This window comes from Pipistrellus hanaki, assembly GCF_964339955.1.
Source record: "Pipistrellus hanaki genome assembly, chromosome: 2".
NCBI classification, from domain to species: Eukaryota; Metazoa; Chordata; class Mammalia; order Chiroptera; family Vespertilionidae; genus Pipistrellus; species Pipistrellus hanaki.
Window position 1 is genome coordinate 81,944,787 of NC_140504.1, and position 27,258 is coordinate 81,972,044.

Sequence of the window (27,258 nt, forward strand, 5' to 3'; positions counted from 1 at the left end):
TTTCCCTCTCTCTGTGTGTATGTGTATATATAATATTACACATATGTATATAAACAGCACACACACACACACACACACACACACACACACACACTTTCCTTAACTCCCATTCCCACCCCTCCAATTGCACTCCTTATCACCACCCCTGATGTTTATTTCCCCCATAAACATTACTACATAACATACTATATATTGTATTAATTTATTTTGCTTTTCTTTCATTCCTACGTAGAGCAGATGCTGTAAAAGAATTGAAATTTGTTGCTGTCAGTGGTGATGGTGTTTCTGACATTGGAGACAATCTTGATTTGTTTTGTTGTTATTTTTGACCACTTATGCAACACCGGTGTTCAAACAATGTCTGTTACATGGTAGGCACTCAAAAACTTCTTGTTGAATAAATAAATGAAAAAAAAAATTGAGGTATAATACAAGATCAGTACTTATATTTAAAATGTTAGCATTTAATGTGATTTTGCATCTCACTTCTACATTTTATCTATAACTTTAGTAGATAAAAGCAAACAAAAATATCTAATATTTAAAAACAAGCAATCCAATTCAGAAATACAATGTCTTGTGTTCTCTTTTTCTTTTCTACTTTATCTTACTTATTTCAACTTATTTAATTTCATATTGATAAATGCTTAAAGATCACCTCTCCCCAAGGACCTTACCAACTACTAAAATGTTATGATTAAAAATGCACTATTTGCTAGTTGTGTGACTTGGCCAAGTGGCTCAACCTGTATAATCTTCGGTGTCTTCATCTGTCAATTGTCATTAAAGTTAAATAATTGATACTCTTACAGATAACATGAGATGAGATGATGCTGGCAAAGCATTTAGCTCTGCCTCTGAACTATTGGTGTCATCAAACTAATTTTGTTCTTATCACTTGTAAATAATGATGCTATTTATGAAGTAAACATATTATATATAAACATAATATATATCTTGCAGTTATATAGACAACATATTTCATAGAGAAAGTAAAATAGAAAAGAGTCTGATTTTAAAAGTACAGATAGAAATCCACGTTTGTATGCAACAAAATTACTTAAATAAAATAAAGCTCATCAATGCCCTTTTCAGATTCCCAGCTCTCTGATTCTGCCAAAATTACCACTTTCCTCCTCGACTCAGATGCACACCTAGACATCAAGCCACTATTTGGAAGGTGATGAGGAGTTTTAACCTTCTGATGCCACCTTTATTTTTATTCCTTGACTGCACTGATACTCAGCCTTTGAACATGATTAATGCTAGTGAGGGTACTTTTCCTGCATTTTGCTATAAATTTTCTGTAACTTAACCTAATTTTAAAATGATTTTAAATGCAGATGAGCAGATTTGCTGCTGATATAAAGAGGGAGAAAAGAGCGTTACTTACAGTGTATTTCTAGCACCTGCATTGCTACCTGAGGAGTGGCATTGAGGGATTCATGGTCGACTCTGCAGATCACCGCCACACCGTCGTCACTCCTGTCCACTCGGAAATCCAGTGTGCTGCTGACAGTGAAAGTCTTGCGATTTGCATCCTCTTCTTTTAAATATTTTACATCTGCAAATAAAATATAAATTAAAAATCTCTGTGACATTCTCCTTCAACATGTAACATTCCATTTACTCAAAATGCCTTTAATGAAAGCACATTCTTCTTATATTTATCAATTTTTAAAAGCAAAGATTTGTTAGTTTAACATTTAATCTATTTGAATTAGAGAAAATAGAAATACACTAGTTGAAAAAAATAAAAGTTAAAAGTTAAGTGCAGAAAGAATAGGGCAAGACAAAACATTTTTATTCCTCAGTGAGAGATAATTTTTTATGCTTCCCTTGAAAAATCAGGCCATTTTACAATATTAATCTCCCATCTTTACATTTCAATTTTATTTTATATTTTAGGTAAATATACTTTTCTTGATTTCAGAGAGGAAGGGAGAAGGAGAGGGGGATAGAAACATCAATGATGAGCGAGAATCATTGATCTGCTGCGTCCTGCACGCCCCATCCTGCAGATCGAGTCTACAACCCCAGGCATGTGCCCTGACAGGGAATCAAACCAAGACCTCCAGGTTTATGCTCAACCACTGAGCACACCGGATGGGCATATTTCCATTTTATGAAAGGATAATCTTGATTTTCTGAGCCGCAAGCATATTTGGGAAGAGCATTTTCACAACTACCTGGCTATGCCTAAAAGAAAGTACACTGTAGTATTTGAACTAAGATTTTTAAATGAGCGATGTGAGCTGGGCATAATTGCTAAAGAGTATCTACGGAGAGAAAGTTTACATCTTTGGTAAATAAACTAAGGTAGCCACCTAAATATTTGGGATATTTAAATACATATATTTACTGAGAAATACATATATATATACATATAAATACATATATACATTGAGAAAAATGGTCTTCACACTGAAAAATTCATTCCAACAGGCAAAAGAAATTTCCCCTTACAATGTGAAGTCAACTATCAGTATTTAAATTCACTGTGAACAATTTAGATTCATCATTAAATGGTGCACTTAGGGATTATTTCTTTTCTGTTGAAAAAAGGTTTAATAGTATTTTCATTGAACTGGAAATTTCTCACGTCTAAGTGGCTGATAAAAAGAGGGCAATTTTAATGAATTAGAAATCAAAATCATAGACTAAGGTTAAGATACCATTCTAATAAAATCTTAAATATAGTTGAGGAAAAATGCTGTCCCATTTTCTTGTGTTGACATTTCAAATGAGCAATGATATTTTCAGGAAAAAAAGTTATTTCACATGAAGTGCATAAAACATTTCAGTTTACCATGTATTAAATAATTATCTTAAACATTTATATTGGCAAAAAAAAAGTAATATAATTATAGCTTCTCCATTTTTGTGCTCTATATAAAACTTTCATTTTGAAAAAAATACTGAATTTAGCTCAATGGTTGGCCATAGACCCATGAATCAGGTCACTAGTTTGGGGTACATGCCCAGGTTGTGGGCTCGATTCTCAGCAGTGTGGTGTGTCTACCTTTCTCCTATTCCTCTCTAAAATACATGAAAAATATATTTTTAAAAATCAAGAAAACATTTTTAAAAATACTGAATTTCATGTATCTGATGTGCAGATATTTGCATGATCCATTGAGTTTTGCATATTTGCAAAAGAGATATGACTTCCTCTTATTTATTTAAAAATAAAATAAATATTATTAAAGAATAAAACTAGATAAATGTTTTGTCATCTTATTGAAAATACATTTATTAGTATATTTAAAATTTAGAAAAAATAACTAAGATTTTACCACACACATACAAAAAAAAAAAAAAACCACACACACACATGTTTTATATATTTTTAGTAGTTTTTCAGAGAAAAAACAATCCCTAACATTTGAAAAGGTAAGAACAGTATAAAATTTTAATTCTGACTTTCAACTATAAACCAGTCATACAGGACATAGGGTTTGTCATATATATATATATATATATATATATATATATATATATATATAAAATCAATTTTTTTTTTTACAGAGAGGAAGGGAGAGAGATATAGTTAAAACATCAATGAGAAAGAAACATCAATGAGCTGCCTTCTGCACACTCCCTACTTGGTATGTGCCCTTGACCAGAATCAAACCTGGGACCCTTGAGTCTGCAAGCTGATGCTCTGTCCACTGAGCCAAACCGGTTAGGACTATAAATACATATATTTTAAAATATTCAATTTTTGCTAACTAAAGTTATTTCTAAAAGTTTTGCAATTGAAAATTAGTTTCAACATCAGTTAAAAATATTAAAGTAAAAAGATAAAATGACCTTTATCAGTTAAAACATGCCAGTATAATATAGATATATTTAAAGTTCTTTGCTACATAAAAAAAAGAAAGATGAAGTTTTTAATTTTTCAGTGTCTCATAGATTTATAGAAAACGTTCCTTTGTTTTTACATTTTAAACTACTTCCTATAAATGTATATCCAGTGTTTTCTTGGTCATAGTTCTAAGTGGTGGCAGTGTAGGAAAATTTAGATCTTTAGAGAAACCACCTCTTTAAAAATATTGATTAGACAGAAAGAGAGAGAGAGAGAGAGAGAGAGAGAGAGAGAGAGAGAGAGAGAGAGAGAGAGAGAGAGAGAGAGAGAGGGGAGGGGAGGGGAGGGGAGGGGAGGGGAGGGGAGGGGAGTGAATGTGAGAGATAAGCACTGATTGGCAGATCCCCCTTCTTTCCCTCCCTGGCATGAGGCCCAATCCAGGATCTAGCCTACTACCTTTTAGTATACAGGACAATGCTTCAACCAACCAGGCCACACCAACTAGAGTGGAAACCAATTTTATAACATCTAACATTATTCTAAAATATTGGTGCTAATTGTTTAATATAATAATAGTCGCACTTTTAAGAACAACACATCTGCTTCCTTTAGCTATTTCAGTTTCCTGTACAAAAACATCATTTAATTTAATATTAATTAGACACATAAAATCTGATAGCAATTGTATGTAACATAAAATTGTAATGAGTATCATTGAATAGAATAAACGAAAGTATAATTTGTTGCTTTTAATATTAGCTTATGTGACAGCTTATTGGGTTACTAGTAGGTCTAAAATGAACAGGGAAACTGCATTTCAAAGAGCGAATCATACTGTCTTTCCCATATTTCATGCTGACCACTTCCTTCTAAAGCAAACACAAACACAAAATAGTACTTAAAATTCATTTATATTTTCCCTTTCTAGCTTTATAAGATAACTAAGATATCACACAGTTATAGATAAACAGAAATTTTCTTTGTCTCATAGTTAATTTGTTGATTCCCTGTGTACTTTTTGTTTCATGTTCTTTCTGTTTTAGAGTTCTATATTTTTCTCCTGTGTCTTGCCACTGCTGGACATTGTGATCCAGAGCAGTATTTCTGAAGTTGCAATGTGCTCATTAAGCACTGTGTATCTTTTGGAAATGCAGATTCAGACCAAATATGTTGTGATGCAGAGCCTGACACTCTGCTGCTGGCCCATAGACCATAGTTTTAGGAGCAAGGGTAGAACAGACACCAGATACGTAGACACCAGAGACATAACCAAAGTTAAGGATCGAATATTGGAATACAGAGACTTACTCTGCACATGTACCTGGCTTCTTTCATTTCTTCTTTCTTTCTTTCCATTCCTTTTTTTGTCTTTTTTTGCTTCCTCTCTCCCCCTTAATCATTCCCCTTTTATCTGTTGCTTTTTTCTTTCTACCTTCCTTTCCTCTCTCACACTCCATTTTCTTAAGCTTACATTTTACCTTTGCTATTTTAAAATATACATTTCTTGTTTTTTTATTTTTCAAAATAAGCATGTTATATACCATGCATTGGTACAATGTCTAGTAAAAGTTGAGGGCAGATAATAGAGGAATTTATAGGATCACTTTCCTTCAAAATCTTTGCAGCTACATCTCTTTCTCCAAAGCAGATTCTGGACATTTAAGTACTTGTCCCTAAGTAATCAGAAGACTGGTTGTTTTGGTGGGTGGCAGTTGGAACTTATCTGTTTTTGTACATACATTACAGATATTGTACATTTTCTTTTAATTTTTTAAATGTATTTTATTGATATTTTACATACAGGAAGGGAGAAGAATAGATAGTTAGAAATGTTGAAGAGAGACAAACATCCTTTTCCTATAGAGTGACAGTCGTAACCTTGGCTTTCAAGCTATGGCTCCACCATTAACCAGCAACATGGAATAACTATTTCACCTGCCAAAGAATTTAACTGAAAATCAGTTTCTTGTTAATAGATTTCAAAAGCTCAGATGGGCAAAATAGCATTTATAAAGAACTGGTGAATGGGATATACTTCATTTATTTAAATATTCTAAACCACCTCTCAATTTACTTAGATAAGCAGAATGTTATACTTCTTATCAAGCTTCTCTTAAGTGCTATCCCACAGGTCTGCATTCAAAGGTACTATTATAATGCACTGTGTGACTCTTGCTCTATATTATCTAGGGCCAACGCAATTCAGCACTTATGCATTTACCTAAAACCCAGGGACTCCGAGAGGAACTTCCTCTCCTGACTGTCAGCACCAGGAAACATTAGACCTCCATTGTACAACTGACTTGTGAATATGATAATTAACTGATTTTTGAGTTCTCTCTTTGAAATAGGTAAAAAGCCCATTAAAAGTTTGTGTTCCATCATTGTCAAATATGAAAGACTTTATAAAAAGAATGCAGTTACTAATTTTACTTTAAATTCCATCTATTTTCTATATTATTCTTGCTGCTGCTCCGTATTCAATAACATTACCTTTATATTAATCAGTTATTTTTGGATTTACACAAATCATTCTAGAACAAATTGAATGATAAGTGTCGCTTTCAAAAGCACTGGACCAGTTCAGTTTCTGCTTGATGGCTCAGAAACAATATTTAAATGTCTATTAAGATTTAATTTTTTGGAGCACTAAGAACAATATCAATCCAAGAGAATAGTCAGTAAGAAATAGTAATTTTCATGGAAAATTATTGAGGTAAAAATCTTAGATTACTATCATGTAAGTGGTTAAGTCTGTATTTAGTTCTTTATTTAGTTTTCCTGCGATAGAAGAATACTAAAACCTGGTTTGTCCAGTCCAGTAGAACATCCAGCAAAATAAGTCACTGTCTTTAAAAATTAGTAATTAAAGTTTGAGACCATTCTAAAAGAGGGAATATGCAAATTGACCATCACTCCACCACAAATATGGTGGTGCCCACAGAGTAGGCAGGGGTTTCTGTAACATAAGATGACTATACCCACAGTGGAGGTTGAGTTCACATAATGATCCTTAATGAGCAATCAGCAGGAGCCTGAGGCTGCGCACACACACACACACAGACACACACACACACAGACACACACACACACACACACACACACACACACACACCCGGCATGGGGCTTGACAAGGGAACTCAGGCTGTGACTCCACTCTGGCATCAGGCTGCATCCCCAACCCAGCATGGCTTGACAGAGGACCACAGGCTATGCCTCCCACCTGGTGGGGCTTGACAGGGGACCTCAAAGTCTGCCCCCTGCCCTGGTTCTGGGGGACCTCAGGCTGTACCCCCTTGCCCATCAGGGCTTGACTGGGGAACTCAGGCTGCACCCCTCCCCCCCACCAGCACCTGGACAGGGGACCTGAGGCTGCAACCCCCGCCCAAGTGCTGAGCCAGGGGACAAGAAGCTGCGCCCCTGCCTGGTGTGCCTGACAGTGGAACTCAGGCCACACCTCCACCCGGTGGGGTTTGACAAGGGTGGAACCAGCCGGGTTAAGCCCATTAATCACACAGGCCAGGTCTGGGTCCTGTGTGATTTGAGGTGCCTGTGGGTGGGAGGAGACTTGACTCTGTGTCCCATGGGGTGTCCCAGACTCTGACAGGAGAAACATTTTTATTTACATTTTACTAATTTTCTTTCATCTCTGACATTTCTATTATAGAGAAAGGGCAGATAGCAATATTAAAATATTTCCTCTAATTAATACCCTTTGAATTTTGTCCATCAGGCCACTAATACACACACACACACACACACACACACACACACACACACACACACAAACACACACACACACTCTAGATGTCCGGAGGATGAATTTCTGCACCAGTGGGGTCTCTCAGTCTAGCTTGTGGGAACAGGCCAAAACTGGCTCTCTGACATCCCCCTAAGGGTCCTGGATTGTGAGAGGCATAGACCAGGCTGAGGGACCCCACCAGCATGATAGGGATTGGAGAGGGACCATGAGATTGGCCAGCCAGGGAGGGACTTCAGGAGGGCTCCAGGGTCTGTCTGGCCCATCGCACTCAGTTCATTCAGGATCTTTTAAAGGTAAACCCTGAATAATTTATGGAGTTTATCTTGTGCACTTTGGACTTAATTTACATTGTCCCAATTATTCATAAATAAATAATAAAAAAGAGATACATGAAGGAGAGGAACTAGCAGCCTTTTGTAAATATAATTTCTTTTTTTTAAAAAATATTATTTTATTGATTTTTACAGAGAGGGAGGGAGAGAGACAGAGAGCTAGAAACGTCAATGAGAGAGAAACATCGACCAGCTGCCTCCTGCATACCCCCTACTGGGGATGTGCCCGCAACCAACGTACATGCCCCTGACCGGAATTGAACCTGGGACCTTTCAGTCCGCAGACCGACGCTCTACCACTGAGCCAAACCGGTTTTGGCTGTAAATATAATTTCAGTCCACAATAGTTTATTTGGTACTTCTTAATATTTTATAACTAACAGATTTACCGTCATAAAATCTAAAAAGGTATATATAAATGTGAAAATAAGTTTGTAATTATCTATCATGTCTGTACTTAATGCATTTGAATTCATAGTATCTACCAAAATCAGGTTTAATAGTTAATCTCTTTCCTATGTAGTTTATTTTTCAGACATTACTTGCTTTTAAATTGCTCTGTTCTGTAACATGGAACTCCAACCTGGTGTGATTAAACTTGAAGAGGTACCTGACTCACAGTATTTAATTTGTCAGTGTCAAGCATAAAACTTTATCCCCAAACAAAAGCTATTTAATTAACAAATTGTTCTCATTTTCTAACATGTACAATATCTTAGTTAATTAAAGAAGTTGAAGAACTCAATGAATAGAAATTAAAAACACATGCTTAAGCACATATACATATACAAGAACACACAGATAGTTCTAGGAAAATCATTATTTAGCTAATCTAAGAAGAGAGGATGATTCATTAGGTAGATATAAGGTATGCAAAACTGAGGAAGAAGCAGTTAGCTGGTTGCAGTTGGAGACAGAAAGTAGCTAGGTCACCATGAAGTGAGTCCATCAGTGAGCTTTTAATATGCAGAGAATAACCTTACTGTATATAATGAGGCTCCCTGATGCCCTTCTCACTTAACAATTGATAGGAGCCATGGCTGATGTAACTCAGTGGTTAGAAGGACAGCCTGTGGACCAAAAGATTGTGGGTTTTTAATTCCCCATTAAATGCGTGTACCTCAGTTGCAAGTTCAATCACCAGTTCTGGTCAGGGAGCATGTGGGAGGCAACCAATTGATGTGTGTCTCTCACATGAATGGTTTTCTCTTTCCCTCTCTCCCAACTTCTTCCCTTCCTCTCTCTAAATATATATATATATATATATATATATATATATATATATATATATATGGATATATATATATATAGATGGATATATAGATAGATAGATATGTAGATATGTAGATATGTAGATATGTAGATATGTAGATATATAGACATATAGACATATAGATATATAGATATATAGATATATAGATATATAAATATATAGATATAGATATATGCAAAAATATCCTCAGGCAAGGATTAAACAAACAACAATAAAAATACACGGGCTGAAACCCATTACAATCACATTTACTATTCTCCAAGTCTGCTCCCCACTGATCAGTGGGGAAAGTCACTGGACAAAGGCAATTTAGATGCATGTCTTCTAAGATCTGGGTAACGTGGGATAGTGCCTACCTGTCTGCCAGTCACACCTGAAAACAAATTAGTGGTCAGGATGGGCGTGGCCACTGCAAGGGCACAAAACCCGAATATTTAAAATTCCAAACAGTGGAATTTACTCTCTCTCCCTGGCCTGGGTTTCTGGCTCTTCTGTGGCAGGGGGTGAGCTACCCTGTGCCCACACAGTGCCAGGCCATGCTAGACTCCACCAGTTGGACTGACAGACTGTAATTAGCCTGAATGCTGAACTATCCAGCAACACGGAATGGAAAATTTGGACACTCGCCCTGTTTCTGGCCCTGCTGGAATTCCAGCTGTACCTTTTCCAGGAGTGGATTAAGGTGCAGGGACTTTGGAACCCTAGAAATGTAACCCCACACAAATAAAGTCTTCTTCCACACCCTATTCTCCCCGGGGGACTTCTAAAATGCTTATTGTAGTGTCACCCAAAGAACTTCTACCATGCTCTCATGAGCAACAGGTAAATTGGATCATCTGGTAATATAACATTAAAAATACATCAAACTATAAAAGATTTAAAAAATATATTATTCATTAAAGTTCATAAAGAAAAGAGAAAGAATAAAATTAAAAATTGTCTATAATTTCAAAGAAAAAAGAAAAGTATAAAATAGGTTCTTCTCTTCTAAAAGAAAAATTTAAATAAGTTTTGATCATAAAATATTCAATAAAATATAAATTTTTTCTATAAAAATAAGAACGAGGGACAAAATAATTTGTAAGACTAAACAAAGGAAGATACTTGGAAGATATTAGAATAAATTAAGAGTCAACATTGTGAAAATACATTAATACGAAAAAGAAACCAGGGTGACTTCTGGAACATCAGCATAGAAGCTCTGCAGACTCTCTCTCCAGCAAAACAATAAGAAGCAGTGAAAATTATTTAAACATGCACACAAATTTAAGGTCTTTTAAAAAATGTTCCATGAGCATATAACAAATGAAGAACCAATTATTCAAGAAAATCTACTTAACCTTAGTAAGAGCAGGTGGAGTCTGCTGTACTATAGCCATGACCTACTCCCTACCCCCTTGCCACCCCAACTCAGTGTGAGTGAATGTAGGCAAGAAGACAGGCTTCTCCTCCCTTTCAGCTACCAATCAAGGCCTACAGTATTTTCCCAGGAGAGGAACACAGCCAGTATTTCTTATTCCCTTCACTTCTACATTTGGTTGTGAGGCTACATTGCAGGGAGTGTGGCTGAGAGATTAAGGTTCTGTTCCTTTACCCAGTTCCTGCCTGTAAGACAGGAATACAGGGACCCAAGAGTTCACATCTCAGGCCACTCATGAATAGAGGCTTCAAGCTAGAGAGACATGCCAAGAAGACAGAGTTTACCTCTGTTCTCTAGCATCTTGTTTTTTACAGAGGCGTGAGTGTACTTTAAAAGAAGCAGGTCCTGCCCCCATCTCAGGAGGAACATCATGGAAGTTTTGCTCAAGGGAAGAGGCAGGCCATACTAAGAGGTTTCTAAAGTTCTCTCCTGGATAAATATTTGCAATAGAGTGTGGGAAGCTCAAGCCTAGGGCCCTCTTGAAAACTAGGAAGATTTGATGGTAAGAAGTAAAAGGAGGCTATCAGCTCCATGCGATCATCAGGCTAAACGATAGGCCGCTTGTTTCTGAGAGAAAACCAGAGAAAGAAACGGCCAGGAAAACCTTACTGTAGTCAAATAAAACTTCTAAGACTATTCTCAAAAAGAAAAGAAGAATTCTCCAGCAAAGGGTTCTCAGTTTTACTGGATCATTTTTGGAGCAATTTATGCACAGAATATTGTTGAGAACAATAGAGAAATTAGCTGACAGCAGTGTAGGGGGAGGACAATACAGAATAGCAACGGATGCAGATAGCTTAATGCAGACAGTAGGGTAAAAACCATATGGAAACTATTCTCATTCCCAGACTGACTATCCACATGTAGAAGGCTATGAGGTATAAACACTCAACAATTGAAATGAAAAATTTAGTAGAGGGTCCGAAAGAAGTTATGAACCCAAAGCAATGAGATCAGAATTTGTAATCTGAAGGAAAGAGAGGGGAAGTAGAAACACTAACAAGGGAATTATATAAATCAAATTACTAAAAACTTCAGCTAAATTGATGGTATATTAGTTATCTCTCAGCAAAAAGTAGTATAAAAGATAAATAATAAAGGCAAATCTGCTTAGCTTCAATTTAGGAGTTATAAAAATAATGAGTTATTGAATGGAGAGAAACATAAGGTTGGTCACTTTCTTGGAACATACAGACTGCATGTAAAACTACTTTCAAGAAACAGTATTTAGTATTCTATAAATAATAGACATGGGATGCACTCAGAACTTTATTATTGAACGTTAATTTATACTACTAGAGAATAATTTCAGTAAAATACTCTACCTAGAATTCTAAATTGCCAATGAAAATGGAAGAAAAGTTACCAATGCACTTAGATACTGCTTCACTAAGATGTCAATTAGGCCACAATATTGTGAAAAACTATTTGAATCTAATGACTTATATTGATCAAAAATTAAAATATCACGTTTAGAAAGATGTAATTCACAAATTTTGTAAAATATCGTTCTAGGTTCAAAGAGGATCCTTAGCCAAAGTTGATTGAAACAAGATTCTCTTTCCCCAGATATCACAAAAAAATAAAGAATTGAATTTCTATGAAGAAATTAAAGCTGAAATATGGGAGGTGTCTTTCATAGTGCATGGCAGAGCCATAAAGGATCTTTAGGAAATAAGCTTAGGTGCTATTTTAGCAGCTGAGTCCCTCCATTAGCAGATGAGAGCTAAAAAACTAGCATGTTTTAATATTTATCTTGTTACAACCTCAAGATTGCTTATAAACGGATGAGTCCTGAATTATTGAGGTGTGTACTTGCTCTAACCCTTAACTTAAAAACATTAATTTAAAACATAAATTTAAATAAAATTTTAAAAAAAACCTCTTTTGTTGTTAAAATACTCATTCTTGTTAATAAGTGAAGTCCAGTAAAAATAATTATATTTATTTAACTGATTATATAAATTCTATTTCTTCCATCCCTCCCCCCCCCCCCCCCAGTAATGTGTAAGAACCCATAATAACACTGAATTTTTGTGGCTAAATAATAATTTAAAAAATCTAACTTTAAAACTAGCAAAATTGTTTTTCTAAAATATTGTTAAAGTGAGCAGACACATTTCACTCTCGTTCACCCTTTAAAGTTAATTATATCACCTAAAACAAGCAAGCAGACAAAACTAAGTCACACTGCCCTTGAAATAAAAGTATTATTTCTCTACATTTCAAAAGCAAAGACAAAAAGATGTCTGCTTCCAGCCTAGATGTAATAATGAAGACAGATTTGCCTCTCACCTAAAAGCAACAGTTTTCCAGATATTGAACATCATAGCAATGGAAAGTGATCCCTGAAGATGGAAAACAAATGAAGTAAACCCTAAAATTCGTCCCTGTTTAATACGTGGAGAGGTTTTGAAGGCGGTGGACCATGGATAGAACTCAAGCAGCCACTCGTGGCCTGCCTGATGAAGGAGGTAGAGCTGGAGGTTCGAGATTTCAGTCTCCTTTTATTGCTGCACAAAAAACTATCACAATCTCAGTGGCTTAAATCGCCATTCTTCTATTCTCTCCATTTCCGTGGATTAGGAGTACGCATGGCCCTGTTCTCAGTGTCACCAGGCTGTTCTCGGTGTTAGCTGGGGCTATGATTCCCATCTGGGCTTTAGGAATACCTTTCAGATCTCCAGTTGTTGGCAAATTCATTTTCTTAAGGCTACATGTCCGAGACCCCCATTTCCTGTCACCAGCTGTCACTCAGAAACTACTTCCAGTTCTTAGAGGAAACCCACAGTTCTTTGCCACGTGGCCCCCACAGACAGCTCCCGGGAGAGATGTGTGCCTTTCTCCCAGCCAAGAGGAAAATGTCTCTGGATTGTCATTCTTTTCCATGGAACTCATTATGTCAGGCCTGCCTTGATAATAGGTATTTGATGAATTCAAAAGGAACCCATGATTATATCTGCAAAAACCTTTCTGCCACATAAGGTAACATCTTCAAGACAGTGATATAACATCATATTCACAAGTCCCTTCTACGTTCAAGGGAAAGGAATTACTCAAATTACTCAAAGGTATGGGCTATAGAGGATTATTATAGAATGCAACCTAACACATTATGGAAAAGCCAGTTTGCTGAAAAAGAAATCTTAAGATTTTATAATAGTAAATGCTCAAACTACATAATATGAAACCTACACATGGGACGGAAAGTTAATTTAATTCTTAGGGAGCTGATAGATTTAGGAAGGCGATGCACATCTTTGTCTCACAGTAAATAACAGATAATCAGACTTCCTTGCTATAGAGGAAATTAAAAACTTCAGTGAAACCACATGTGGTTTTGGATGCAGAGCTGCCCAGAGGCACCAATGAGATTTTTGAGTCAGACGTATGGCGGGGAGGGGTGGTGAGGATTGTCTCATTCTACTGTTCAAAGCTAACCTGGAAAAAAAGAATAGTCTTATCATTGCCTTACCTAGAATAAAAGATCTTACATGACTTATTTGGCTTCTGCTTTCCTGTTTATCTTTCATGTTTATATCACATAGAGTTTCATTGTTACTTCAAAAAAGCACATGCTTTTTACTCAGCAAGGATACATGAACTTCCTTTCTTTACAATATTCTACAATATATTTTTATCCAAACCCATAAAATTTATTTCATTCATTGTTTAAAATGTATTTTTTCTTTAACAAATATTCATTGAGTGCTTATATTCATCAATGAACTGTTACACTTTTACCACTCCCACAAAGTAGAAATAAGCTCTGATTTTTTAAATAGAATATCATTAGCCAGGTCATATATCTCCTACCATGATGGTTAGAGCTATAATTATAAGTTTATATCCCAATTGTGAGTACCTTGATGCAAATATTCTGTTTTTGTTTATATTTTTTAGGAATAATTCAAAGATTGTTGCAATCCATTAATCATGGTTTACTAAAAATAGTAATCATAATAAGATCTAAAATGTATTAAGTGATCCCTTATACTGTGAAAACATATTCTATATTTTGGCTCATGTAAAATTCTTGCAATAGCACTTTGAGGCAAGTATTACAACCCTCACTTAGTAAATGAGAAAAACTAAAGTGCAGAGACAGAAACAAGGCTTTCTTATAAGTTACTTATATTCCTGAACTTTATTTTCTCTATACCAACGTGCTTTCCAAATGGTATCATCAGTATAGCTCATGCATTTAATACAGCGCTAAAAAATGCATGTTCTAGGGCCAGGGCCTTGCACTTTGAGTTTTAACAAGCCCTGAGGTGGTGCTGATGTCAGCTAAAGTTGGAGAACCACTGCTCTATAATCTAACATAAGATTATCCCGGCCAACAAGATATGATCAACTAGAATTTCTAACAACATTCATTGAGATTGGAAATAAAATTCATTATATTAGGTAAGGATAGATGAAAATCAAAGATTTCTACAGAAAAAAAGGAGCTGTCCTGATATCAGAAGTCATTTTGAAGGTCGACACATTCATCATATGGAGTGTGAAACTTCATATCAATATGCTGACCTGGCCAATGCTTTGTTAAAGTAAATTCAGAATAACCTTTTACTCTTGACTGTAATAACAGCTCTGTGATTTATATCATTTCAAACATTTCTCCTTATAGGAAAATATTCCAATAACTAGTTTATCATACCAAAGATATCCTACACATCTTCAGGTCAGCTTCTTGTTTTCTTCATTTGAGCCTCTGCTCACATATCAAAGAATGCTGTATAATTAGAGGCATTTTAACAATTTCTTAGTAAATTGAATTAAATTGGCTCCAATTGGCTTATCTTTTCCCATTACTTTACATTAGGAATAATCTTTTAAAAAAGTGTCAAATGATATTGTAACAAACAGTTAAAAGCTTATAAAAAGTCACTCTTAACCTCTGAAAAGGCAAAATAGTTCAAGGTAAGAATAGAGCATTGCTTTCAGAGAGAAGTGTTTGCTGAGGAATTTTATTAAATATATTTTAATAATTTCAAAGAGGAAGGGAAAGGGAGAGGGAGTTAGAAACATCAATGATGACAGAGAATCATTGATTGGCTGCCTTCTACACACCCCCTACTGGGGATAGACCTAAAACCTGGGCATATATCCTTGATCGGAATCGAAATTGGGACCCTTCATTCCGCAGGCCAATGCTCTATCCACTGAGCCAAACTAGTTAGGGCTGCTGAGGGATTTTAGAGGGAACTTTCACTTAGCATATCCAGAGGACAGTAATGATTGTACACTCTGTGCAGAGTATGCACTCAACATATTCATATTCATATATATATATGTAAACATTTATACCACTCAAGAAGTTCATCTGGCTGTGAACACAAACTATATAAGCATGCAAAAGAGTTATAAACAAATAAAAAAGCTATATAGATAAATGCATGAGTAGGGATAATAAATGTTCTATCAATGACTATGCATTAGAGAGCATGGAAAATAGGATGCTTTACTACTTCTGGATGGCACATAGAGCTATACACTGATTTTGTATATAGTTTTATCTTGATTTTTGTTCTAGTCTTGATTCAGATAATATAGTGTTCATAAAAATAAAATTTTTCATGTTTCCTAATATAAACAAGTACCCTCTCTACCTAAAATATGACCAAATATGTTTGGTGTTCAGAAAGAAAGCCAAATTCTTTTCAAAAATTAAGATATCTATAATAATAAAAGCATAATATGCAAATCGACTGAACAACCAAACATAGAACGGCCATACTATGACATGAATTGGTGCCAGGCCAGCCAAGGTGGGTGCGATGCAATTGATCAGGGGGCTACATCATCACCCCATGAATGCTCACAGAGGGAGGCCCAGGCCACTTTCTGTATAGCTAATGATCGCGGGTCCCAGGCCACCAGGCTGGCAGCCACAGAGGGAGACCCAGGCCACCCAGCTGGCAGTACTGTGGCAGGTGTGAGGGACCAACCAGCAATCATGCTGTAGACGGAGGCCCAGGCCAGCCAAGAGATTGCACTCCATGCCTGTTGCCTGCAGAGGGAGGTGACTGTTGGCAGGGGCAGGGAGGAGATAGTGCTGCACAGATGGCAAGCAGTGGCAACGGCAGGATTGGGGCCAGCTGCCAGCAGCTCAGGGAAGGAAAGCCCCAATAGGCCCTGGTCACTGTCCAGGCCTAGGAACCCTAACCGAGGGGTCCCAGATTGTAAAATGGCATGGGCCCGCCTGAGGGACACCTCCTCTCCCCTTGCATGAATTTCATGCACCGAGCCTCTAGTTTTATATAAATAACTACACTATTGGTTCCTTACAAGGCTACAATGCTAAAAGCAATACATCAATATTAATGAGGAACCTAATATGTCCAATGCTGATCTCTCTGAGGATATAAGAAAGATACATCCTTGAAACACAAATAAAATACTAAATAATTTAGAGGATCTGAATAACCAACTAATTATGTCAGAATTAAGGAAGGGGTGTGCATAGTTAATAAAACAATTCAACTCAAGAAGAGGATTTAAGAGAAACATTTTAGAATAAGCCAAATTATGATTTAAAAGAAATATAAATATATCTATATCTATATCTATATCTATATTTTTATCTATATCTATCTAGACAGGGAGGAGATAGTGCTGCACAGATGGCAAGCAGTGGCAACGGTGACTGAAATATATTTCTAAGATATGTTTTGTCTTCATTCATTACTGGCTCACAGTTCCCACTGCCTGGAAGTTTCTAAGTAAGGAGGGTAACAATGGTGTCTCTTGTTCTGTTTATGAGTTGACTTGGACCCAACTCAAAGGTGAAAGCTGGTTGCCAGTAAGAGCCAACCACATGATTAGAGATTACAACATTCAGTCCCACCCCCTAATTTCTAAAAAAGGGGAGAGGGGCTTGAATTTGAAGGAGTCACCGATGTCATTGGCTTAGTTACTCATAACTATGAGATAAAGCCTAAAGCTTGTATGCGCAAGTACACACACACACACACACACACACACACACACACTCACACAATGACAGCTTTTGGACCTTTTTCAAGAGCTTCCTCACTGGGGAATCAGAATTATATGTTGGTGTGGAGAAGCCTTCATGCAGGCATGTTGGAATAGGGTACAATAATTCTTTCCAAAAACACTGCACAGAATATATGTGAAGTGTAAGCATTCACCACCTAGAGCATTATGACAGGCCAAAGACTACAGATTTTAAATTTATTCTGGAGGTTAGGGCATTCAATCAGAAGTATTTAAGCAGAAAAAAGTAGCCTAAATATAAGTTCTGAAACAATAAATTACATAGAATAAATATGTTACTAAACCTATGGAGCTTGGTCTTAGAGAAGATGTAATAAATCTGACCTCAAAAGCAAGGGAAGTAAAGGCAACAATAAATGAATGGTACTATATCAAACTTAAAAACTTCCACACAGCAGAATAAACCACTAACATAACAAAACGGAAACCAACTCAGTGGGAAAAGATGTTTGCAAACAAAGCTCCGAGAATACCCAAAATATATTAAGAACTCATACAATAAACAATCCAATTTAAAAATGGGCAGAGGACCTGAACAAGTACTTTCCTCAAGAAGACATACAAATGGCCTACAGATATATGAAAACATGCTAAATTTCACTACTTACTAGGAGAATGCAAATCAAGACTATAATGAGGTACCACCTCATACCTGTTAGTAGCAACAAGACAAGAATTAACAGAGGTTGTTATTACTTAAAAAAGTTGCAGAGAAAAAGGAACCTTCATTTATTGCTGGTAGAAATGTAAACAGGTATAGCCACTATGGAAAACAGTATGGAGGTACCTCAAAAAATTAATAATAGAGCTTCTGTATGATCAAACAACCACTTCTTTGGGTATATACCCCCAAATTTCAACAAAAATTTATTTGCAAAGATATATACACCTTATGTTAATTGAAAAATTAATTCATGTTGGCCAAGACATGGGAACAACCAAAGTGTCCTTCAATAGATGATTGGATAAAGAAGATGTAGTATGTATGTATATGCAATGGAATACTACTCAGCCATAAGAAAACATGAAATACTATTATTTGTGACAACATGGATGGACCTTGATAATATCATGCTAAGTGAAGTAAATCAGTCAGCAAAAGCTAAGAACATATGATCTCACTCATATAGAATATAAAACTAAAACTCATTGACACAGATGTCCATAGTATTGTGGTTACCACAGGATAAGTGTTGGGGAATTAGTAAAGGGCAGAATGCCAAAAGATGATTTGACTTGGAGTGGTAGGCAATATACAGAGCATGTGTCATAGAAATATACAGCTGAAATCTACATAATCTTATTAATCATTGTCACCCCCAATAAGTTTAATTTAAAAAAAGAAAAAGTGGCCAAATTATATTCCTGTCATAGTAAGATAACTCTGGAAGCAGTGTAGAGGGTCTATTTAGGAAAAATCTTACCAAGTTCAGACATGCTTAAGCAAATATATCCTGAAGACAGGTTTGAATGGATGTTACTAAACACCAGAAGAATATAGGATAAAATTACATAGTGACCTGAAAGTTTAACTTAGCACATCAAGATATTTAAATGGTGCTTTGGGGGCTTATAGTTCTCTAAATTTTATCCAATAAATGTATTTATTAGGAGATCTGAAACAAAGGTCAGGTATAGAAACAAATTACACATAAATCCTACTTGGGAAATGAAATAGACAGAGAGAGTAATTAAACACACACAAAAATTGAATAATTATAGGACTATAAACCTATAATTTCTCAGTAGTGTAGGCAATCTTATCTGTTGTATTGCATACCCATTAATAAGAATTATTTTAATATAAGATAAAATATTAGACTTATAAATTAAAGTAATCCCAATGGTTTTAATAAACTTTTTTTCTTAGGTTATGTTGAGAACATAACAATCATCATAAATAATTCTTATACTTTGATTTTAATGTAAATGTGACATCAAGTCCAAGATACCTTTATGTGGGGCAAAAAATAATACTACTTACCCTGACTTGTCATCTCCCCTATAATCATATATCTTTTTAAAAGAATGTATCTAAGTGTGTATGTATATGTGCATTTAAATTTAGGTGTATGAAGTAAGAATAAAACTATGCTTAAACTACTGGTATGAATCATTTTATTGGTCCTTACAGATACTGTGTTTTTACAATTTGAAGGTTTGGGGCATCCCTGTGTTGAGCAAGTCTATCGTAGTCATTTTTCAACAGCATGTGCTCACTTTGTGTCTATGTGTAATATTTTGATAATTCTTACAATAATTCAAACTTTTTCATTATTATATTTGTTATGGTGATTTTTGACCAGTGATCTTCAATGTCACTATTGTAATTTTTGAGGCACCACATAAGATAGCAAACTTAATAAATAAATATTGTGTGTGTGTTCTGATTGCTCCACTGACTAGCATTCCCCCTTCTCTCTTTCATTCTCTACTCAGGCCTCTTTATTTCATGAGATACAACAATAATGAAATGAGGACAATTAATAACCATGCAATGGCCTCTAACTGCACAAGTAAGAGGGAGAGTTCTACATCTCTCACTTATCAAAAGCTAGAAATGATTAAACTCAGTAAGAAAGGCATGTCAAAGGCTGAGAAAGCCCAAAAACTAGGGCTGCTGCACTGAATGGTTAGCTAAGTTTTGAATGCAAAGGAAAAGTTACTGAGTGAACTAAAAATGCTATTCCAGTGAGCACATGAATGATAAAGAAGGAAAATGGTTTTGTTGCTGATATGGAGAAAAGTTTAGTGATCTGGATAAAGCCACAACCTATTGTTAAGCCAAAACTCTAATCCAGGGCAAGGCCCTAATTCTCTTTAATTCTATGAAGTTTGGGACAAGTGAGATAGTTGCAGAAGAAAAGCTTGAAACAAGCAGAAGTTGGTTCATGAGGTTTAAGAAAATAACCCACACCCATTACACAAAAGTACAAAGTGAAGCAGCAAGTATAGGTGTATAAGCTGCAACAAGTTATCTAGAAAATCTAGCTAGGATAATCAATGAAGTAAACAACATAATTTTCAATGTAGACAAAATATCCTTATATTGGAAGAAAATATCATCTAGGATTTTCATAGCTAGAAAGGAGAAGTCAATGCCTGGCTTCAAAGCTTCAAATGACAGACTGACTCTGTTGTTAGGGGCTAATGCAGATGTTGACTGTAAGTCGAAGCCCTTTTATCATTTTGAAAATCCTAGGGCCCTTAAAAGTCACGCTAATCTACTCTGCCTATGCTCTATAAATACATCAACAAAGCCTGGACGACAGCACATTGGTCTATAATATTGTTTACTGAATATATTAAGTCCACTGTCCATACCTACTATGCAGAATTTATTTTTCTTTCAAAATATTGTTGCTCAATGAAATGCAACTGGTCACCCAATAACTTAGATGGAGATGTATGAGATTCATGCTGTTTTCACACCTGTTAAACCAACATTTGATTTGCTGTCCATAGACCGAGGAATAATTTTTACTTTGAAATCTTCTAATTTAAAAAATACATATATTTCATAAGGTTATAGCTGCCACAGAGTGATTTCTCTAATGGGTCTTGGAAAACTCAATAAGAAACCCTCTGAAAAAGATTCACCATTCTAGATATCATTAAGAATATCTATGATTCATGGGAAGAGGTCTAAATATCAGCATTAACACAAATTTGGAAGAAGTTGATTACAATCCTCATGAATGACTTTGTGGGGTTCAAGACTTCAGTGGAGTAAGTTGCTGCAGATATGGTAGAAAAGGCAAGTAAAGTAGAAGTAAAACCTGAAGATATGACTGAATCTATGCAATCTCATGAAAAAAAGAACTTTAATAAACAAGGATTTGCTTTTTATGGATGAGCAAAGAAAGCGGTTTCTTGTGATGGAATCTACTCCTGGTGAAATGCTGTAAATGTTGTTGAAATAGCAACAAAAGATTTAGAAGGTACATAAATTTACTTGATAAAGCAACAGCAGGTTTTGAGAGGATTAATTTAAATTTTGAAAGAAGTTCCACTATTAGTAATACTATAAAAAGGCATCACATGCTAAAAGAAATTGTTTGTGAAAGAAAAGGTCAACCAGTGCATAAAAAAACATCACTGCTGTCTTATTTTAAGAAATTACCACAACCTCCAGCCTTCAGCACTCACCACCCTTATCAGTCAGAAGCCATCAACAATGAGGCAAAAAGATTAGAACTCACTGAAGGCTCAGAAGATAGTTGGCATCTTCTTTTTTTTTTTTTTTTTTTTTTTTTTTTTTTTACATAATGCTATTGCACACTTAGTAGACTACAGTATAATGTAAATATAACATTTATATGCACTGGATATGAAAAAAAAAAGTGTAACTTGGTTTATTGAGATATGCAGTGGTCTGAAACTGCACTTGCAATATCTCCAAGGTATGACTTACTGTATATTTTTACTGAAATGAGTCAATTGTATTTTCTCTCTTGAGAATTACTAGGAATCAGATTTAATGATGCTTAGTCAGTTTTATTATCAAAATTTTGTAATTCCAGAAACCAACAAATTTAAGAAATAAGTCATAAAGTTTCTCTGTTTATAATCTAAATATTATAGGTGAGTTCTGAAATATCTAACTTATCCTTAGTACTTACTACTATCAACACAAATCTATGTGTTTTTTTTTTAATATATTAACTAATGCATTTTTATATCTTAATTCCACCAACATTCTCATGAATTATATATTATTATAGGCCTGTTTAAATGAGAATAACTGAGGCACATAAATACAATATTAATATATATTGTAAAATTACCTTATTTAAGAAATGGGTAAATTTGGTTAAATTAAACTTAGAAAATGAATGTGGTATCAAAAAGAAAATGTTAAGTGCATTTAAATTTTCATACTATTTTCAGCACATTAATTTTGATTTAGGACCTTTTCCATTCTTTACCTTTAATCTCTTTGTCGTTTTTGAACCATCTTATATCAGCTGCAGGTTTACTACCAGATGTTTTACATGTCAGCTGCATCAAGTCTCCCTCCATAACTGGTGATGAAAATCCGCTAATTTGAGGCTTTTCAGGAACACCTGAAGTATAAACAAATGAAATATCCATCACTGGGGTTGGTTCATTCTTGTTACTATTATGTTTACAAATAAAAGTAAATTGGCAATAAGTTCATCAAGAATAATAAGCACCTGTATAATAACATTAAATGCTTATGATATATAAATATAGATAAATGTTGTTATCCTGAAAAACTCCATTTTAGTGGTTATGTTATATCCTTAATGGCAAACTTATAAATATTTTTGATAAAATAGTCTCAGTGAGACTTAGAAAGAAGCAGGTTTCTTATCCTATGTACAAAACCAATTCACTAGCTGAATTAACTTTTAATATTCCCACCCAACAGAACAACATGTATTAGTTCTTTTAAATGTCATGTTAGGCTTTATGTATGAAAAAAGGAAGACAAGGTAAGGACAAAAAGATCCATCTTGAAATCCCTCTAACTTGTTCAGAACACAGGTGTGTTTCAATAAACTGCAGCAATTTTAGCTGATTGGGCCACTGACGTTTGTGGAATCACAGAGAGCTCTGAGATGCAACTATATTTCCTCTGAAACTCTATGAATGCATTGCTTTTTTATGTCACTCTAACCTTTCGAAAAAATGGCTCAAAAGTCAAAACCGGTTTGGCTCAGTGGTAGAGCGTCGGTCTGCAGACTAACAGGTCCCAGATTCGACTCCGATCAAGGGTATGTACATTGTTTGCGGGCACATCCCAGGTAGGGGGTGTGCAGCTGATTGATGTTTCTCTCTCATGGATGTTTCTAGCTCTCTATCCCTCTCCCTTCCTCTCTGTAAAAATCCATAAAATATATTTTTTAAATGGCTCAATATTTAGAGAATAGAAGCACAGATAAGTTACAAGCTGCATGCACAAGTGACATTTTGCATTTCATTTAGGAATCTAAAAAACTACAGATTTAAAAAGTGAGAAGACACATGGAAATGTCAGCTATTTCAATGCACTGAAATACATAATGGGGTTAAATCTGAAAGCCATAACATATTAGAGAAAGCCATCTCAAATGACTGATAAGATAAAATGAAGGAGCACCCTATAAACATATTAAATTCATTATGCTCATTATTCTATCACTTATGAAAGGATCACCACTTATACAATATATAGATGAGTTGCTACAAAGGAATTTAATTGAAAATCAAGAAACCTGGTGTCTACTGTTGGCTAAGAAATTAAATGGGTATGTGCTTTTAGGAGTCATAAAAATCTTTCTACCTCCCTTTGTCTAAAAAATGGAAAGTGTGATTTTTAAACAACTTTTGTTAAAATGTCATAGAAGTGAGATGAAACTGCATCTATTATTATGATAATTATAATATATACCTGGCATGTGTTGTAGTACTGACCTGCTTGGCTTAGTTGGTTGAACATTGCCCCATGTCCCCCAAAATTGCTGGTTTGATTCCCAGTTAGGACACATGCCCAGGTTTCCAGCTTGATCCCCAACAAGGGGCATGCAGGAAGTAACTGATTGATGTTTCTCTGTCATATTGATGTTTTTCTCTCTCTCTTAAATCAAGTGTGTGTGTGTGTGTGTGTGTGTGTGTGTGTGTGTGTGTGATAGTATTTTACAAGTACACATCTCTCAGTCTTGTGAATACATTGTGTTTGTTCCTTGAACTTACCCAGAACAGTGAGATAGGCCTTGGAAGTCTTGACAGGCATTGTAAATAAAGAACAGGTGTACTGTCCTTCATCGGAGAGAGACACATCACTGACGCTGATACTCAGTTCATGCCAAGAAGCCCGAACCAGCTCAATCCTATTGTCCCTTAAAGCTGGAAAGAGAAAGTATTAAAAATATAAAATGGCAATATTATAAAAAGTCAGTACTGTTAGACTGAATATTTTCAGCACAACATAATACACACTTCTTTGGCTGCACATCTAAATATTTACTGAAACAGTTTACAGGGCAGTTTATACTGAAATATTTTATCAGATTTAAAAATTAAAAGTAGAATTAACTGCTCCTTAAGGTTCTCAGAAATAACTTTTTAATTAAATGATTGTATTTAATACATTACTTTGGATATGGTAGATTATATTGATATAAGTGGCTTTCCTCCACAAAGTCTTTCATGAAATGCTAATGCCAAAAAACAAACAAACAAACAAACAAACAAACAAACAAAAACCGATAGCCCTAACTGGTTTGGCTCAATAGACAGAGTGTCGGCCTGTGGACTGAAGAGTCCCAGGTTCAATTCTGGCCAAGGGCATGTACCTTGATTGCAGGCACATCCCAGTAGGGGGTGTTCAGGAGGCAGCTGATCAATGTCTCTAACTCTCTATCCCTCTTCCTTCCTCTCTGTTAAAAATAGATAAAAAATATATATCGATATATATATATATTTAAAAAAACTATGAACAAAAGGACTCGCTTCTATGGACAGATAAATTTGGGAAAACTATGGCTGCTGCATTTCTTCCAAGAAACTAACAGTGAACATTAGCCTATTAAAAGCTCTCCACAGTACAGATGCCTGTTAAAGTTCATTTAAACCAGAACTGACATTTAGCTGGAAAGCACCTGTAAGGTACCAGATGTTAAAATCTCTTCTGATTCAGTGGTACCTCTGCTGTACTGTCTGTTAATTATTTTTTATATATTCATTAGTTCAAGCCACCTATTCGGTTACAGAACACTTGTTTTCACAGAAATCATACTTCTCTTCACTCATTTTACAAGAAATGATTAAAAAGTTTAAACATCATTTTATATCTCACCAGGTACAGTTATACAACCTGGGATTAAGCAAGAGACACTGATGAATTACTTTAAAAGGTAGAAAGAGAAAGGAGAGCCGGTAGGAACATCAGGTCCTAAGGAACAACATGGAGGCAAACGACAGTTAAAGGCAATGAAGACCTGGCTTCTACCAACAACCTTACAGCACATGTGAGGTAGACTAACTTTTAGTGCTAAGCAAATTGAAGTGCCAACAGCAACATCACAAGTAAGGGGGATCAAGAGAGAGCATCAGTGACAAGTGTCCATGGGAAGTGAAACATATCCCTAATGGTCTGTGGACTCCTTTCCTTACAAAGAGAAAACAGCTGATTGGAAACAAGGGCAGCAGGGCAACCCCTGAAGTAACCAGCCTTAAATGTGATCTCTCAATAAGCTACAGGACTATTGACCACACTTAGACCAACCAGACAGCCTGGCCTGAGGGAGCAAATCTGCCCACTTTGGTGGCATCTGTAGACATCTGGTGCAATTTCCAGTGGAACTAGACCACTCAAGCTGACCAAATAGAACTACCAAGGTTCTGACAAATTTGTGTAACCATAGCCTGCAAAAGTACTCAGGATATGTGTGCTAAACCTAATTAGGATGACTGCCTCATAGAAAAGGAAATTTAAATGGAGTTCAGAATCCTCTAACTTAATATACAAAATGTCCAGAATGTAATGATTATGATATTTATGCTGCTGCTACTAAGACTTTGGCCACACCAAATGCCCCAAAATCATAACTTGAATAAGAGAACATGATCAACAGATGTCAATACTGAGTTGAAATACATGTTGAAATTATCTAACAAAGAATTTTAAAAGATATTTTATTAAAATAATTTAACAAGTAATAAGTTTCTTCAAATATATTTTTAAAATATTAGCAAAGAAAAATATTATAAAAATGAACCAGATGAGGGGGAAGAACCAAGATAGTGGAATATTTAAAACAGTATTTAATAAAAACCATTGGAGATTATGGCTGGGGAACATGGAGACTGCTGGAGTTCTAGGTGTTCCTCTTAAAGGGCCAGTACAAGGACTTACTCAGACTCATTCTTTCTGAATTTCAGCATTGGTTCAGTAGCTCTTGGGGATCCAGGAACATATGGGATGGATGTGGATTACTGATATTGCAGCAAGAACTTGGGAGTGGCTTTCTCCTATACAGGAATGCTTACAGTGGTCATTGTTCCTATGCTGAGACCTCTCATTTCACAGAATTGACTGGCAGGGGCCAAATCTGAGTCTCCATAACCTGGCTTAAACTATTCACTTCACCCTGGTGATCCCTTGAGACCACCCCCTCTACCCAATTTGTAGCCTCACCTAAGCTTTTTGCAGGGTCTTTCCATATGAAAGTCTGATTGAGTTCAGACTTTCCTAAAATCTCTCAAACAAATAGCCCCATATCTTTCAATAAGAGGACCCAGGCCTGGAACTAGCAGAAGCCTGCATCATTTCACAGTCTGGCTTCTCCTGGGCACTTTAAAGACCAACACAAGTAGTAGCCATCTGCAGATCGGTCACTCTGTAGCTCCTGACCAGTGACCCCTGGCAGAACATAGGCAGTAGCTGAATTTGCACCACCAGGGGGGCTCCACAGCAAATTCACCTGGCGGACAGTTTCAGAACATGTTAGATTATAATTTTACACATCCACAAGCAACACATTCAAGGAGTAGACTCAGTGAGCACCAAAGCCAACTGAAGCAAGTCCTGTTTCAGAGAGTATCTCCTGCACAGCAGTTTTCCCACTATAGTCACATCTGGTACTCACAGCCAAATGACCCAAGGTTAATTACTCAAAGTGACACCAA

The 27,258-nt window shown here is 35.7% G+C and overlaps 1 protein-coding gene across 2 annotated transcripts in view; it reads right to left on the minus strand.

The window, feature by feature from the left end:
- The window catches only part of CADM2 (cell adhesion molecule 2), a 1,134,397-nt gene that overhangs the window by 147,023 nt on the left and 960,116 nt on the right, over nt 1–27,258 (minus strand). For both annotated transcript variants that reach the window (XM_084871928.1, XM_084871927.1), the window contains exons 4-6: nt 24,322–24,474; nt 22,551–22,688; nt 1,394–1,564 (exon numbers count right to left, since the gene is read on the minus strand). In XM_084871928.1, the coding sequence (XP_084728054.1) occupies nt 1,394–1,564; nt 22,551–22,688; nt 24,322–24,474 (462 nt within the window). The remainder of the gene's footprint in view (nt 1–1,393; nt 1,565–22,550; nt 22,689–24,321; nt 24,475–27,258) is intronic.